Here is a 15584-nt window from a genome sequence, read left to right as displayed (position 1 = left end):
TATGCAGGACAACACTCTCTTAACAAAAAGTTTATCAAACGCCAAACTACTTTCTCTCACATCTAATTTCTCTCACAGCAAATCTAACAACGATTATTTTCATAGCACATCAATGCCAAACTAGGCCATATTTGTTACTTCTCTAAAAAAATAATTTAAAGGTGCATAAACATTTTTAAATCGTTTCATGAAACTCAATCATAAGTTATTTTTGTTGTTAAAAAATGCTTTTAAACCTTCTAAACCAATCAAGGCAACTCGTTACTAAGTGAATTAATTGGTCGTGAATCTAACCAAACTAGACTGTGATGCAATATTAATTCAATGAACTATTTCATACCTAAAACGCACCCACCCCCCCTCCCCTTCCTATTCCTACATGTTACTTCCAACATTGTGATGTTTGGCTTGAATCAACATTGCATTGACTTGACACTTGCCATTTGGTCTTAAAACAATTATGAAAGGGGGACACATGGTCAACACACGAACTAAAGAAATAGACTGGTCAAACCAAATATCCATCCAATTAATCATACAGTTAAAAAAGTTAATACAAAAGTTAGGGCATTATTAGATGATTTAGGACTCAGTAATGCTAATGATTTAGAAACATCGACTTTGCTAATAGATTAACATACTGGCTGTATATTCTTAAACGATACCTTTTAGCAACTCAAGTATATTCTCATTACATGAACTGCAATTGGTCTAGGATAAGCTAAACAATCAATATTTGCACCAAATTTTCACGAGTCCATATAATATTTATTTTAATATACAAAATACAAATGCTTTGCAATTTTATTCAAATGCATGATTAAATATTTATGTCTAAAGTTTTTTTTATTATAGAAAATTATGTCTAATAGGTTATGAGTTAAATATTAGAAAGGGGAGCCATGACGCTGGTGGGGAGAGTAACCAATCTCTCTCCCCCCTAAACTTTTTTTCATAAAAAAAGAAAAAAGAAAAAAGGGGAGGATTTGAAACGAACTCATCTAACAAGTACTTTTATATTCCAATTGACTAATAATTGGAGAGCTAAACAGGTTTTGAAATATTTAGAAATGGACAGAAGTAGAGAATACCCAGAAGAAAAAATATCAGTTATTATAGTAGAATAATTACTACGAACAAAATACACATACGTACATGTATTATTATGTATTTTGTTATTAAAAATATACGCGTACATTGCTTTAGGTGTAGAATAAACTGCTTTACGCTGTTACATTGTCTTATAGAAAAATTTCAAACTAAAAAACATGCTATTGAATTGTTTTGTATTAAAGTTTAAATATCGGTAATCAATTAGCTTTTTAATATTAAAAGAGTTCTCAAAGTTCAAATTCCTCATTTTATAAATTTGGAAAGAAAAAAAAAGAAAAATATAAATTTATTAGGAAAAGGAAAAAAGAACTATCATTGTGGAGCAGTGAATATGATGGTATTTTTTTTGGATCTGAGTGTAAAGGTAGTGGTATGATACTATGATTGAGCTAGGGATCACACACATTCTGAAAAGTGGACAGTGATGAGTAGGCCTAGCAAAACATATCAAAATATCAAAAGCAAAGACTAGGCTAGTAGTCTTTGCATTTGGGAAGTGGAATCAAGGAACAAAAAAAGAATTTTAATTTGTAAAAATAATTAAAATAAAAAACAAAAAAAATAAGGCAAATCAACCAAAAAGCCCTACACTCCAAAAACACTTTCATTTAGCTCCCTCCCCCCTTCTCTCTCTCTCTCTCTCTCTCTCTCTCTCTCAATTCTCCTCCTCCTTTCTTCTTGTTCTCGTTCTCATTCTGTCTGTCTACTTGTCGTAGATCAATTCAAATACCCATAAAAAGCTCATTTTTTTCCTTTCATTTTAAATTTTTCATCTTTTAGTATATGATCATATAGAGTCATCTAAAGCCCAATCCTCTCTACCCAGCAATTCATATTCTCCATCTAAGTCTCTGTTTCCTTTGTCCTTTTTCCACATTTTCACTCAGTCTTGGGTCTTTTGGCTTTGTGGGGTTTGCAAAGATGAGTGGTGGTGGGTTTAGGGTTTCAATCCCAAACAGTGTGAGGAAGACGATCCAGGACATCAAGGAGATCACGGGCAATCATAGTGAGGAGGAAATCTATGCAATGCTCAAGGAATGTAATATGGATCCCAACGAGACGGCTCAGAAGCTTCTCTTCCAGGGTACCTACAACTGCTCCTTTGTTTGTTCCTTTTATTTTGGTTGACTCGGCTTGGTTACCTTGTTTTCCTTTCGGTGATTCGACGTGATCCGCGTGTTAAAGTTCTTGTTTTTTGTTCTGGTTATTTGCTGTTTCATGTGGGTTGTTTTGATTTTGATTATGTGGGAATTGAGTTGGGTTTTTGATTTGCTATGATGGGTTTTCACTGTTCGTGACTTTGTGTGGCTTAGTTGGATTCTGATATCATCTTAGGAATTGAGTTTGTACTTTGTTGGTTCATAGCAATCATGTTCAGACATTTCAGAGTGACTATGCCAATAGTGAGATAAATTTGTGTAAAATTAGAAGATTTAGATTAATTTTATAATTAGGTTTTAATTCTAGCATAAACTTGTGGTTATTTTTGGGGTCCAGAAGTATGCTCTAGCTTGCCTTAAAAGAAAAAAGGTTTATTGAAGTTAATGTGCTTGTTTTTGGAATTAATCCTCCATCTGGTAAGTTCGGAATAAAGGTGAAAAGGAAAATAACTTTAGAATTCAGTGTTGTTTTATTTTAATATTTTTGAAAGCAACATCGTTGTTGAAATATTTTTTCAGTGAGCACAGTGAAGTGGTCTTTTCCTGGAAAAATGAAAATTAAAGACTATTCAGGAGGTGGAGGATCTCTGGAATAGGGTTGGATTTTCAGCTTTGTTGTGGGCATCTGTATCAGTAGGGTTTAGGGATTCAATTTTTTTCCTCTACTATTCTGTTAGATTGGAGGGCCTGCTATACACTAACTGGTTTTTAGTCTAGTCTTGTCTTGGAGATGCACATGTTCCAAATGAGGTTATGTAGGTCTATGATGTATGTTTGCGGTGGACTTCTTGTCCAAGGTTTTGTACCATCTAAATTCCAACTATATATGGACTTATTGCTCCGTCTATTTGTTCTTTTTCTTTAAGTGAAATAATACTCATATGTATCGATCTGCAGATCCATTTCATGAGGTTAAAAGGAAACGTGACAAGAGAAAAGAGGTAAGAGATTCTAATCATGGCTGATTTTTACCGTCAGCCAAATCAGTTAATTTGGGAAACTGGTCTGTAAGGGAGTGGATTTTTAATATGTTCTATCATGAAGCAACTCTTTTTATTTTTTAAAAAGAAAATTTATAATGTGGTTTCTTTACAAACATGTGTAGTTTGTCTTTGGTATTATTTTCCTCCTGATTCGTATTTAATTATGGTTTTTTAAATTTGAATACCAATTAGTTGTCTTATATCTTGCAGAATCTGAACAACAGAGAGTCTGCAGAGTCGCGGTGGAGACCTGGAATGCAGGGACGAGGGGGTAGGGGCGGGCGGGTGAATTTCTCACCTCGTTCTGGTAAGTGACGCTCAAATTAGAATGTGTTTGAAGGTCACTATTGCCTGTACTTTTTCTTTTTATCCTTGCCAAAATCCTGGGTTCAATTATATGACTTAATTATGTTTGCCGATTAGCAAAATTTTATGTATTTCTACTGACTATAACTGTATAACTTTTTTCTCCTACTACTATTTCCCTTGTGTTAATTTAACAGCTCTGTAAAAGGTTGCCTAGTCTAGTAAGCTCACCTTTTTTAATTTTCTTGGTATCTTTGGCTTGGGCGGAAATAAGGGAAAAATTATATCTTCCCCTTCTCCCCAATATGAGTGGAGTTTTTAGATTTGTAGATTTGAAAATGTTTGCTTACACCCTGCTTTACTGTTGTAACAGTTTGAATCTTATTGTGCCACCAAGCTTAAGTCATACCAGCCAAGCTAACTTTATTCTGTGTACTTTTTGTCAGATGCTGGTGGTGGTAGAAGTACTGCTCCTGGAACTGAGAATGGACCCAGTCAGGTTGCAGAGAAAGGTGGTGCTTCCTCTTTGCCAACCTCTCGTGAGACAAAAAATAAAGAGCGAAGTCTGGTAACAAGGTGGCTATAGTTTTAAACCAAATGCCTTTTTGTAATTTCCGTGGCCATTCATCTTGATGCAGTTTATGTTTGGTATTTAACTTATATGTTTCAATATCATTTGCAGCTCTGTACCGGTCATTGTGGATGGTCCTACCAATGTGGTTTCTGGAAGTACTAGTGTTGTGCATCCCTCCCATGTATCTGCTGGAAGTGGTCCTGATATAAGTTTGTCATTGGTTGGGGATAATTTGGGAAGTTCGGTCCCCCCAGTGGATGCAAACAAGAACACCACTGTTAAATTTGGAAATGAGGACTTGCATGAGCAGCCTGCACCAAGCTCCAGTAGTAGCTTGGTGTTGCCACCCCCAGCATCTACATTGGCAGTTTGTTTCTCTTCTTCAGATCCTGTACTTGTGCCATCTAATGATTCACGGCTCCCAAGTTCTGTGGGCACAATTAAACGTGAAGTAGGGAGTCATCATCCTTCTGGTGAGTCAAATGCAACTGTTGAGATCAATTTAATTGCTGATCTAGAATTTTAGAAATTCAATTTAGTTTGATAGACTATCCCCTGTGCAGCGAGTATTGAATTATAACTTGTCTTAGCATTTTTGAATGATGCTATTGCAGCTTCTGAGATTGGTAGCTCTCAAGCACAAGGAAAAGTGGCAAGCAAAACACAGGGAGTTGGGAAAAGTCAGCTTGCTGATCTTTCACACCCTTCATCTACATCAACTCATGGCAGTTCGGGTAGTCGGCCATCATCTAATTACAGTAGCCGGTCTCAACAATCAGTTGGCACTCAAAAAGGTATGATACTGGTTTTGTTTGTTGTGTGTATTCCCCTATATATATATTGTCTTAATAATTATGTTGGGTACTTGAAACTGTCAAGAGTTCATATGGGCTTTTGAGACATTAGGGATTGTGTTAATAGTTAGACTTCCCCTCCAACCCAAGCAGCTTCCATAAGAAAAGAGGAAAAAAAGAGAGGAAAATATGATGACCCGCCTTTTGCTTTTGTTATTTTATTGATGTGCTTTTGAATTATACAAAATCTCTCAACTTAATATTGAAGTTGTTCTAATCTGTTTGAAGCATTCAAAACATTGATAATTGTCCTTGCACTATCGGTCGTTATGTGTCTCTCTGTTGGTAATAACTTTTGATTCTTACACAAGAGAATCTACTTAACAAAGGTACACTTAGAATGGTTGGCTGACATTCTTTGAAATTTGAACATGATTTTCTGCTTGACGGATAGAGTGTTGTCTCTCTGCTTTGCTTTGGTCAGTATTGGGTAGTTCACTGTTAGATATTTCATTTCTCCTTTGCAATGAGAGAAATTGGAGTTAGTCCAGTCTTTTGTAATTTTGGAGATAATTTGTATTGTCACACAGGATAATTTTCTGCCTAATAGAAAAGCTATATCTATTTGCCTTGTTGTTAAAAAAAACACCTGATGACTTGATGTTATAATTTCTTGAATGCTTATGATAGTGTTTGACTTGTGCAAACTTTGTGTGATATATGATTGTCTTCAGCAGTCGGTACCAACAAGGAGTGGAAACCAAAACCTGTAAATTCTACTGTTGTTCAAGGTCAAGGAACAGCTGGTACTGCTGTCGCATCTGAGGTTCCTGCTGATTCTGTAAAGGCCCCTTCCCAGTCACAATCTGTTTCAAGCGTCCTTGATTCAGAAGAAGCAACTTCAAAATTGCAGAGGAAGCTAGAAGAGTTGCACCTTCCCCAGCGCAAAACAGTTATTCTTCCAAATCACATCCATGTTCCTGAATCTGAAAGAACCAAGTTGAGTTTTGGAAGTTTTGGTGCTACCTTTGCCGTGACTACTGGCTATGTCAGTGGTCCTGAGACTGATAAGAGCTCAACACCTCGGTCTGAAACTTCTCAGGTTATTGAAGAAGCTGTGGAGGAACAGTTATCAAGGTTTGTAATGATGATTATTTACTTTACTGTATCATATCAATGCTGTATATTTAAGTTTGCCTGAGACTAGGTGCATTGTTTTTATTTTGACCTCCCCTATTGGTTAAATTCTCTACTTGTTCTCCTCAGGCAATACAACATTAATAAAACTAGTAGCATCAGGAAAATCATTCTGTCGAATACTAGTGTGGTCAATAAAAATAAGGGTAGCTCATTTGCAAGGAACTTTTTGGATGTAGAAAATTGAATTATTGCCCTCAGATTTTTGGCTCATTTTGTCTCATCAAAGCTTTTTGGCTTGTATTTGACCTGGCTTGATATTGATTGTTGACCTTTTCCCTTTCAACTTAAGCTTTTGGGAATAATGGTAAACCACCAAACCTTATCATGGCATCAGAGCAGGAAATCTTGAGTTCAAATCCTTGCAATTGGTGTTGGACTTTAGTTGTAGAGAGAGGCCCAAATTTGAAGGGGTGTGTCAGAATATAAAATTATTGCTGACCCACATCCTAACAGCTTGTGCTTTGGGATTTTGGTAAACTAATAACCTTTATCAGACCCTAATTATGCAATAAAGCTCATTTTCAAGCAAGTAATTGTGTAGCCTCTGTTCGGGTTTAAGCAATTATAGTGTACTGCTTGTAACTTTGACAACAAACATATTTCTGATCCTGGCATTTTTATCTACTGTGGTATACCATATAATCTCTCTGTAGCAAAATTGTGCTGATGCTGTTTTATTATTGTTATTTTTTATATCTTGGACCCAGCAATCAAAATGCATTGGCAACTGCCAATGAGGATGATTATCCTGATCATCCACAATCACCTACTCACGTACCTGAAAATATATCATCTGGTGAGGTTGACGTCTCATCCAGTGCAACCCAAGGACAGAATGAATCCAAGCATGACACTGCATTGCCGTCTGGAGGCCATCAGTTCTCTGTGGCTCATACTTCCCCAAACTACAGTTTTGGGTTTGTGCCCCCAATTTTGGGGAGTCAGCTTGCGCCATTTGAAAACTCCGAGTCTCAACCACGAGATATTTCGCGCCTTCCAAGCTTTGTGGTGAGCTCTCAAACTTAGCTTCCCATTTTATGAGACCTTCCTATACTGTAACTACTTATATAATAAAACAGCTCTCAAACTTAAGCTTCCCTAAACCCTGTTCTCTAATGCGGACATCCTTATTTTTTCTAATGTTCGGACTACTTGTTTTTTTGCATTCTTTGTGCTAATAAATCAATTCAAACACTTTTCTCACTTTTCTTGGTACTAGTAGAATAGAAACCATGCTATGCTAATACCAAAAAGTCAAACATCACCTCTAGATTGGGCTTTTCCTTCATTAATGGCCTGTAGAGAGAACTGGGAGGTTTTTTATGTGCTTCAATGTCTTTTTTTTAATGACAACAATATTGAAAAGAAGAGAGGTACACAAAACAAATTGGAAATGGTTTCCTTCCCATTGAATGAATGAATGAATGAATGAATTCTGATCATGCAAAAAAAAAAAAAAAAAAAACGAGTTCGGACATTAAGAAGTATTTACTTTTTATTAGATGTTCCTTCTTGATTGACTTTTCTTTGATTTTGCAATCATTTGATGGCGATCATAACTATGTGTCCATAGGTACAACCACCCTTTGACCCAGCAAGTTATTATGCCCAATTTTACCGCTCAGGTGCTGATGGTGACGGCCGCCTTTCTCCTTTTCCTTCTCCTGGGGTTTCCTCCAAGTACAATGGGAATGTTGCAGTATTGCCTCCAAGTTCTCAGTCTCCACAAGAGGTTTGCATTACTAACACACCTAGGTGACGAGTTAGTTTTATAGATGCTTCCTTTATTTTGATGCTACTATATGGCTATTTGCAGGGTGGGGTTCTATCTGCAGCTGGCCCAACACCATTGGTGACACAGGCTTCTGGGCTTGTGCAAAGCTCGATAGGTGTAACTCAGCAGCAAGTTCCTGTCTTTCGACCGCCAGCCGGGATGCACATATCTCATTATGCTCCTAATTACATTCCCTACAGTCACTATTTTTCCCCATTCTATGTTCCACCTCCAGCCATCCACCAGTTTTTGGGCAATGGTGCATTTCCTCAGCAACCTCAAGCTGGTGGTGTCTATCCAGCTCCTCCAGCAGCTGCCACAGGAGTCAAATACTCACTGCCACAATACAAAACGGGGACTAATACAGGGAACTCTGCTCATATTGGAATGGCAAGTGGTTATGGACCATATGGCTCCTCCCCAGCTGGTTATAATCCCAGTTCTGCCACAACAGCGGGAAACTCTACTGCTAATGAGGATCTGAGCACATCTCAGTTCAAGGAAAGTAACGTATACATGACGGGCCAGCAGGTTGGTTTTTATCTTTTCCGTACCTTTTTTGTTGTTGTTGCCGGATGTTAAATAATAGCAATAAAAGTCAGAGCCTGCTTTTCCTTAATTTGTTTACTTTGTTGGTGAATTTGGATGGAAAGGGACAATAGGATGTTTTACAAAGCGGAACTTTTGGTTAATACAGATAAAAGGATTTATTCCTGGGGATGCCTTTTTCTTAATATCTCTGCTTCTTTACTTTTTTGGGACTTTTTGTGTGTGCATGTTTTGGTGCTCCTGTATACTTTCTTTGTGCTTGGGTTTAAATATCTCTACTTCTTTCTTTCCGATGAATTTGTAGAGGCTCATCATTCCTAAGTGGTACAAATAGTTATTAGTCTTAGAGAGTACTGGATTTTCCCATCTTCCTTTCATGTTTATTAGAGCATCTAGTCCTTCCATTTTCCCCCTTGATATCATTGCTTGCTTGACATTTACAAATTGATTTTCTACAGAGTGAAGGATCTTCTGTGTGGGTTGCTGCACCTGGCCGAGAAATGTCCAGCTTAACAAGTTCTTTTTACAACCTTCCCCAACAGGGTCAGCATGTGACTTTCACCCCAACACAGGCTGGCCACGGCACTTTTGCTGGTATCTACCACCCTGCACAAGCAGTAACAGCAGCCACTGTTCATCCACTTCTGCAACAGTCCCAGACCATGGCTGGGGCTGTTGACATGGTGGGACCTGGGGGCAGTGTTTATCAGCAGCCTCAGCATGCACAGATCAACTGGCCGAGTAACTACTGAAACAAAAATTTGAGTTTTTGTAAACTTCAAAACAAGAATTGCAAGTCCAATCTTGGGAATTCTTTTGGACAACTCCAACTAGTTTGGATAGAGGAAGACATCAAGAAGATACAAAGTTGGCTTAGATTTGAGTGTAAATCTGTTAAAGGAGGCTGGAAAAAAAAATTGCCAATAGCATCTTCTGATTGTTTGGGTTGAGGACATAAAAGGTGCAATCCACCTGTAACTGATATTGACCGTTTTAGTTAGTCAAGGTAGGCATGGCAGATCTTCTCTTTCTTTCTGCTGCTTTATGGTGTTGCCATTTTTCCCATTTCATAGTTTGAAGTCCTCTCTCGTCTCTTCCCCTTCCTGTCTCTCTGTTTTTTCTACTTATCTTTTTTGAAGTTTTCGAACTTAGAATTTACTTTCGAGTGGTGAGAATCTCTTTCATTCTTTCTCTTCTATATCTGAGGTTTTATAGGTTTTGGAAGGTAAGATATAGGCTGGTGAAGAATTTCCATTCCATTGTTCTTGTCTCTCTGTTGTCTTACCTGTAAAGTGAATTTTGATAGCAAGAAAAATCTGTATTGGACTGTTGTATTTGGTATAACAGAAACAAACATGTCAATTGTATTAGTTGACTCTGGCATTGCTGAGGCATCTCATAGTTTGCAGGGTTTTGAGGTGAATCTCGTGTTCGAAGGAAAAATATGTAGTTGGATTCTGATCCCAGTGCAGAATATCCCCTTTTTGATATATGCGTTCTACTTTCTTTGTAATATCCACTAATATAGACCACTTATCGTCATGGTGACCCATATTCCATGTGCGGAATTGAGTGTGTACAGATGCAATTTTACACGCAAAAAGGTTTATGATTGAAGAGTGTCATGCTTGATTGGTCGAGCTCCGGGATGAGTGACTATTTGATCAGTAAGTTTGTGCAAATGAGTACAAGCAGTGCGATTAGTTTGATGTTTTGTGGCCTAATTATACCAGATGACTGCCAACTTAACAGTATGAACTGTTCTTTGTGACATGCTTGCCTCTTGAGATGAGCTGCAGGCCAATGTTTTGATTTGATATGAAACTATTGGCCGACAGATTGCAAAACGAAGCCGAAGCCAAAGCCAGCCACTCACTATCCGTCGCTATTTTGCCTGGATTTATCCTTTACTTTATTAACATTGTTAACTTTAACTGGGCCCAATCAGAAGAAATACTAAGCTTTGCTTCTTGTGTTCATCGATGTGCATTATGTTTAAACTTAAAAGGAAGCAAAGTGTTTCTGTGCTAGACTGCTACCATAAATTTCTAACTGTAGAACCATAGCTAAGCAGACATGCTCCATAAGTTGCTTAATGTACATAAACTCAAGCCATTTGTGCGGCATGCGCTGCCTAAGCAAGCCCCGGCAACACAGCCAGAGTCATGGCCCGAGGACGGTGGTACTTCTACCTTGAAGATTGTCCATGCAGGTGGACGTGTTGAGAGCTACTACATGGCTATTCCTGCAGCCAAGATACTGGAGAAGTACCCCTCTTTCTTGCTAGCCAGGCCTGAAGTCTTCAGGCGGCCCTGGGATTCGGTAGTGAAGGCTGACGAGATCCTCACTCCTGGCCAAAAGGTCCTCCTAGTTCCTCGTCGAACTGTGAGGAAGCTCCGGCGCAGAATAAGAAAACCCAACAAAGAATTTTCTGTCAATTCTTATGTATCTCAGTCTTCCATGGACGTCTCAAGTCACACAATTTCGCAACGGAAACAAGGTGCAGTTGGTGAGCTGAGCGACTCTTCTTCTACCTGCAGCAGCATTGGAAGACAAAAAAGTGTTGGGAAGAAACATGTGACATTTACTGGCATTGATGTGAAGCACAGGTACAAGGCTGGTGAAATGGAGCACTCAACTTCAAGTGAGAGCTCAAGTTCTCAATCTCAAGGGAGGAAGAGAACGGTGAGAAGTGCCATGACATGGCAGCCCTCCCTTACAGCCATCACTGAAGCTCGGAGGGCTGATCATGTCATGAAATATGAGTGATGTTTTTCTTTGATCCCAAATCATGTAACTTGTTTGTACTTAATTACTACAACAGATTAGCTACATGCTTTTATTTTTATTTTTTGAAATTATAAGATGTTTTTTATGAACACACATATATTTTGGTAAAACAATTCAATATCATGTAATTTATCTTCCTGATGACAAGATAGTGGAAATTTCAGTCTAACAACACAGAAAACCAGACATATGACAAAATATATATAGATCTTCCAAAAGAAAACAATTTTTTATGTAAAATTTTAAACCTTTTCCTCGTAATTTTAAACAAGAAATAATCATTTGGGCATCTTAACAATGGCATATGTGGTATAACACATAAATTATGTTTTAATTTCTCATGTCTTTTACTAACAGTAAATGCATGTTTTTAGAAGGTTTTTGGCATGCAAAGAACTATTAGTGTATTGGTTTAGAGTATTTATTCCTTCAAGCAAGGTTCAGGATTCGAGTCATAGTATCTGTATAATGTGCGTAAGTTTAATATACTATCGCCCCTCTAAAAAAGAAATGTCTTAAAAAGAAGAAGAGATATTTGGCATCAACTGGTATTTACTATTGACTGCACTGGTTTACAGCCAAACCAATGGTTTTACCAGATAAAACAATAAAAAGGAAAAATAAAAAAGTTACTGTATAGACAAAAACGTTATGGTCAGTGTACATTTTTTTTAGATTTTTATACAAAAAAGGACAAGAAATATTCCAAATAAATTCTTCACAGAAAACAAGTGGATTAAAATAGTTTTCTCTTTTGCATGATTTTAAAATGACCAAGAGTTGTGGGTATTTCTTTGGTAGGTGTAAATTGGACATGTAGTGGTTGTCCTGGCTCGGGTGTTTGGTCTTCCCTCCGACCGCAGAATATTTTGTAGACCACCACCCTAATTTTTATAATCCTACTCACCATCACCATGCCTACATTAATTTTTGTCTTAATACTTAATCAATATTCAGTAATCATTTTTGAGCTTGTGTGAAGTAAACTTCTCTTCCTCATCAAGGATTCATACTCATACTCACATGAAATAAAAAGTTTCAAAAGGAAATGTATTCATCGAGTATTTTTATATTTACGAGTGTATATTTTTGAAACGGTATAAATTATTTGATTATCCATGTATAAACAACTGATGTTAGCAAATCTCTTTAGTTAGTTACTAATGTTAAAATGGAAAATAATGTTATAGATCATATGGGTTTTTGGTGAAATGATTCGCTTGGTTTTGGTTGCAGGAATGTTATGAATCTGAAAAAGAAAATCCAAAAAGATCATAAAAGAAAAAGAAAATTCAAAAATATCAGAAAATAAAGAGACTCCTCTTATTCTGAACATAAGAGACAGGAAGACGAAGGAAGAGCGTCAGAGAGAGAGATGGGACAGGAGGAGCAAAGCTCAGTGGGAGTGGGAGAAGAAGAAGAAGAAACAAGAGAAGTGGTAGAGAAGGAGGAGGTAGAGACATGGAACCAAAGGAAGCAAACCCTTATACTTGAAATCTCCTCAAAGCTCATCCATGGTGATCTGGAGGCCAAGATTGAAGCCGCCAGAGATATCAGAAACTTGGTCAGAAAGTCTTCTTCTTCGTCACCGTCTTCGTCTTCCAAGACCCGGTCAAAGTTGGGCGCGGCTGGTGTGATATCACCTTTGGTGTTGATGCTGTGCTCTCCTAACCCAGATGCACGCCAAGTCTCTCTCCTCGCTCTCCTCAACCTCGCTGTCCGCAATGAACGGTAATTTTGTTTCCATGGCTTCAGATTTCTTTGTGTTTTATTTGCTGATGGGCTGTGAGGGACTGGTTTATGCTAATTTTGTTGATGGGTTTTTGCATCTTTTTGCTCATTTTGTTGCTGTGAAATGGTAACAAGGGAAAGTGCGAAACTTTTGGTGTTCTGGGATATTCTTTTTGTTTTAATGGAGATGAAATCAGATGATATGATATGGGCATTTTGTTTTTCTTACATGGGGTTGCTAATTCTTGATTTTGATAACAAACCAAATGGATTTTGATGAGGTGGTTTTGCATTTGGTGTTTTCTCGTTGAGCTTCTGGATTCAATGAGAGTCCTCGCTGTCCATAATTATGTGGATTTGATCGCTTCTTTATTTACTAGCTGAGGGAGAGAGAGATGTAGGAAATGTAGATAATAGTGATTTTGTCCTCTGTTTAGTTACTGAGGAAGTTGGGGTTGGGCAGAAGATTTGATACTAGTAAAAGTTGCTACTTTAGGGAAGAATTAGCTCCTTTCAATCCAATTTAGTGAAATTTCTGCCATTTTGGTCGTTAAAGAAAAATTGAGAGAAAGGACAGTACTTTAGTATGTCAAACTACTTGAGAAAGAGAACATATTTTCAACCATTTTTCATCTTTGCGTTCCTGATACACTGGAAGATCCAACTGGATCTTGATTCCTACCCTTTCTTTTGGAGGATTTGTTATGCGGCAAATGAGACAGGAGCTTTGTTAGGATAAAATTTCTGTTGAAGGGGGTGAGGCAGTCAAGTTTAGTTCTCATTTTAATTTTGTCTTCGTCTGTTTTTATTTGTAAATATGGAAATGAATATCTATGTGGTAGTTAATGGAGAGAACTTTCTTATCAAAGCATAAATCTTTGTATTTTAATGCTGTTTAATTTTTCGGAATCAGGTTCTGAATTTGGGAAACTCCCATACTATTATTTCTCTCTTAATGCTGCACGAGCATTCTGATACCAAAAAAATCAGGCCTCCAGTCCTTTTGTTTTTTCTCGTTAATGTCAGGATTCTTCTTAACTGTGTATCATGTGAGCTTCAGTGTGATAGGTGTTGTTACATTATTATATGTGAATTTTAAGTGCTCACTAGTTCTGCAATCTTTTGCTCTCTGCCCATTACCCTCATCTTTTACTAGTAAAATATTCAAATAAGTTGTCAGTATGTCTGATTGGGTCCTTGTTTGATGTTTATTAGAAACAAGGTCAAAATTGTGACAGCTGGAGCCGTCCCTCCTCTTGTTGAGCTCCTCAAGTTCCAAAATGGTAGTTTAAGGGATTTAGCCACTGCAGCAATCTTAACACTCTCAGCTGCTGCACTGAACAAGCCAATTATTGCAGATTCTGGAGCTGCACCTCTCCTGGTTGAGATCCTCAGCTCTGGAAGTGTTCAAGGAAAAGTTGATGCTGTGACTGCCCTACACAACCTCTCTACCTGTCAAGAGAACTCAACTGATATTCTGGATGCTACAGCCGTTCCCCCTCTTATCAACCTTCTCAAAGAATGCAAAAAGTATTCCAAGTTTGCCGAAAAAACTACCGCCCTTCTTGAAATCCTATCCAACTCTGAAGAAGGGCGTATTGCAATCTCAAACTCAGATGGTGGGATATTAACCTTAGTAGAAACTGTTGAAGATGGATCTCTTATGAGCACAGAACACGCGGTTGGAGCTTTGCTTTCTATGTGTCAGAGCTGCCGAGATAAATACCGGGAACTCATTCTTAACGAAGGTGCAGTCCCAGGCCTGCTTCGATTGACTGTAGATGGCACAGCTGAAGCTCGGGAGAGAGCTCGTACACTGCTAGATTTGCTTAGAGATTCTCCCCAGCAAAAGCAATTGGCGTCCGCAGTTTTGGAGAGAATTGTATATGACATTGCCACAAGGGTTGATGGAGCTGATAAAGCTGCTGAAACTGCAAAGAGATTACTGCAAGACATGGTTAAAAGAAGCATGGAGCATAGCATGAGCCGCATCCAGCAGAGAGCTGCATCTTGTACACCTTCCAATACGCAGTCTACATAATTTATATCTTTTTGGCTGTAGGAGTTTCACAAAACACTGGGTTAGAGTTTTAATCTGAATCTATGTATTTGTTTGGGCAGTTAAAACTCTGCACCCTGCTAAATCACTGGGGTTGAAATCTTGGATTAGAGTAGGGGGTGATCAAGTGGCATTATGGGGGTCCATTGTATATCTCTCAACTTTGGTCATGTATATATAAAAATTTACTCTGCTATTTTACTGCACATTTCTTCTTACCACAAGTGAAAATAAAGGCTGTGGCTGGGTGGCAATCACATGACATGTGCAAAACTTGAGCAAACCTTGTATTCAAAGCAACCCCAAAATTAGGAGAACCACTTGTGTGAATATGGATAACACTGTTTTGTTATTCCGATTAATTACGGTATGACACGTGATAAATTTTTTACTTGACATACTGTTATTGGCCTAAAGTAACAAAACACTGCTATTCCCGTTTAACACAAGTTTTCTGTAAAATTGGAGATGGGCTTCTGACTCATGGTAGGCTGGAGCCCATTCTATATGTACTTTAGCTGAAGGGCTGTTTTCTATTTAGTACCACATAA

The 15584-nt window shown here is 37.9% G+C and overlaps 2 protein-coding genes across 3 annotated transcripts; both read left to right on the top strand.

The window, feature by feature from the left end:
• Positions 1751-9847, top strand: LOC18782786 (GBF-interacting protein 1-like). 2 transcript variants are annotated; one of them, XM_020559412.1, is made up of 11 exons: positions 1751-2197; positions 3171-3214; positions 3467-3563; positions 4009-4138; positions 4245-4609; positions 4751-4930; positions 5665-6067; positions 6838-7138; positions 7704-7862; positions 7947-8435; positions 8912-9847. In XM_020559412.1, exons 1-11 carry the CDS (start codon positions 2035-2037, stop codon positions 9203-9205), a joined length of 2625 nt encoding a protein of 874 aa, XP_020415001.1. In that variant the 5' UTR covers positions 1751-2034; the 3' UTR covers positions 9206-9847. The 2 variants fall into 2 exon arrangements, with proteins under 2 accessions (XP_020415001.1, XP_007214926.1); XM_007214864.2 differs by having other exon boundaries at positions 5668-6067; positions 8912-9820.
• Positions 12201-15251, top strand: LOC18782018 (U-box domain-containing protein 3). Its single transcript, XM_020560503.1, has 3 exons — positions 12201-12340; positions 12480-12974; positions 14190-15251. Exons 2-3 carry the CDS (start codon positions 12619-12621, stop codon positions 15013-15015), a joined length of 1182 nt encoding a protein of 393 aa, XP_020416092.1. The 5' UTR covers positions 12201-12340; positions 12480-12618; the 3' UTR covers positions 15016-15251.

This window comes from Prunus persica, chromosome G3, assembly GCF_000346465.2.
Source record: "Prunus persica cultivar Lovell chromosome G3, Prunus_persica_NCBIv2, whole genome shotgun sequence".
Lineage (NCBI taxonomy): Eukaryota > Viridiplantae > Streptophyta > Magnoliopsida > Rosales > Rosaceae > Prunus > Prunus persica.
Note: the sequence above shows the minus strand (reverse complement) of the source record. Positions and strands in the feature narration are given on the sequence as shown.

Excerpts from the sequence above, each read along its gene's own strand:
- LOC18782786 (XM_020559412.1), top strand. The coding sequence starts at position 2,035 with ATGAGTGGTGGTGGGTTTAGGGTTTCAATCCCAAACAGTGTGAGGAAG. Across the intron at positions 3,564-4,008 it reads GAATTTCTCACCTCGTTCTG|ATGCTGGTGGTGGTAGAAGT; the intron begins GTAAGTGACGCT and ends ACTTTTTGTCAG. Across the intron at positions 6,068-6,837 it reads GTGGAGGAACAGTTATCAAG|CAATCAAAATGCATTGGCAA; the intron begins GTTTGTAATGAT and ends TCTTGGACCCAG.
- LOC18782018 (XM_020560503.1), top strand. The coding sequence starts at position 12,619 with ATGGGACAGGAGGAGCAAAGCTCAGTGGGAGTGGGAGAAGAAGAAGAA. Across the intron at positions 12,975-14,189 it reads CTCGCTGTCCGCAATGAACG|AAACAAGGTCAAAATTGTGA; the intron begins GTAATTTTGTTT and ends GATGTTTATTAG.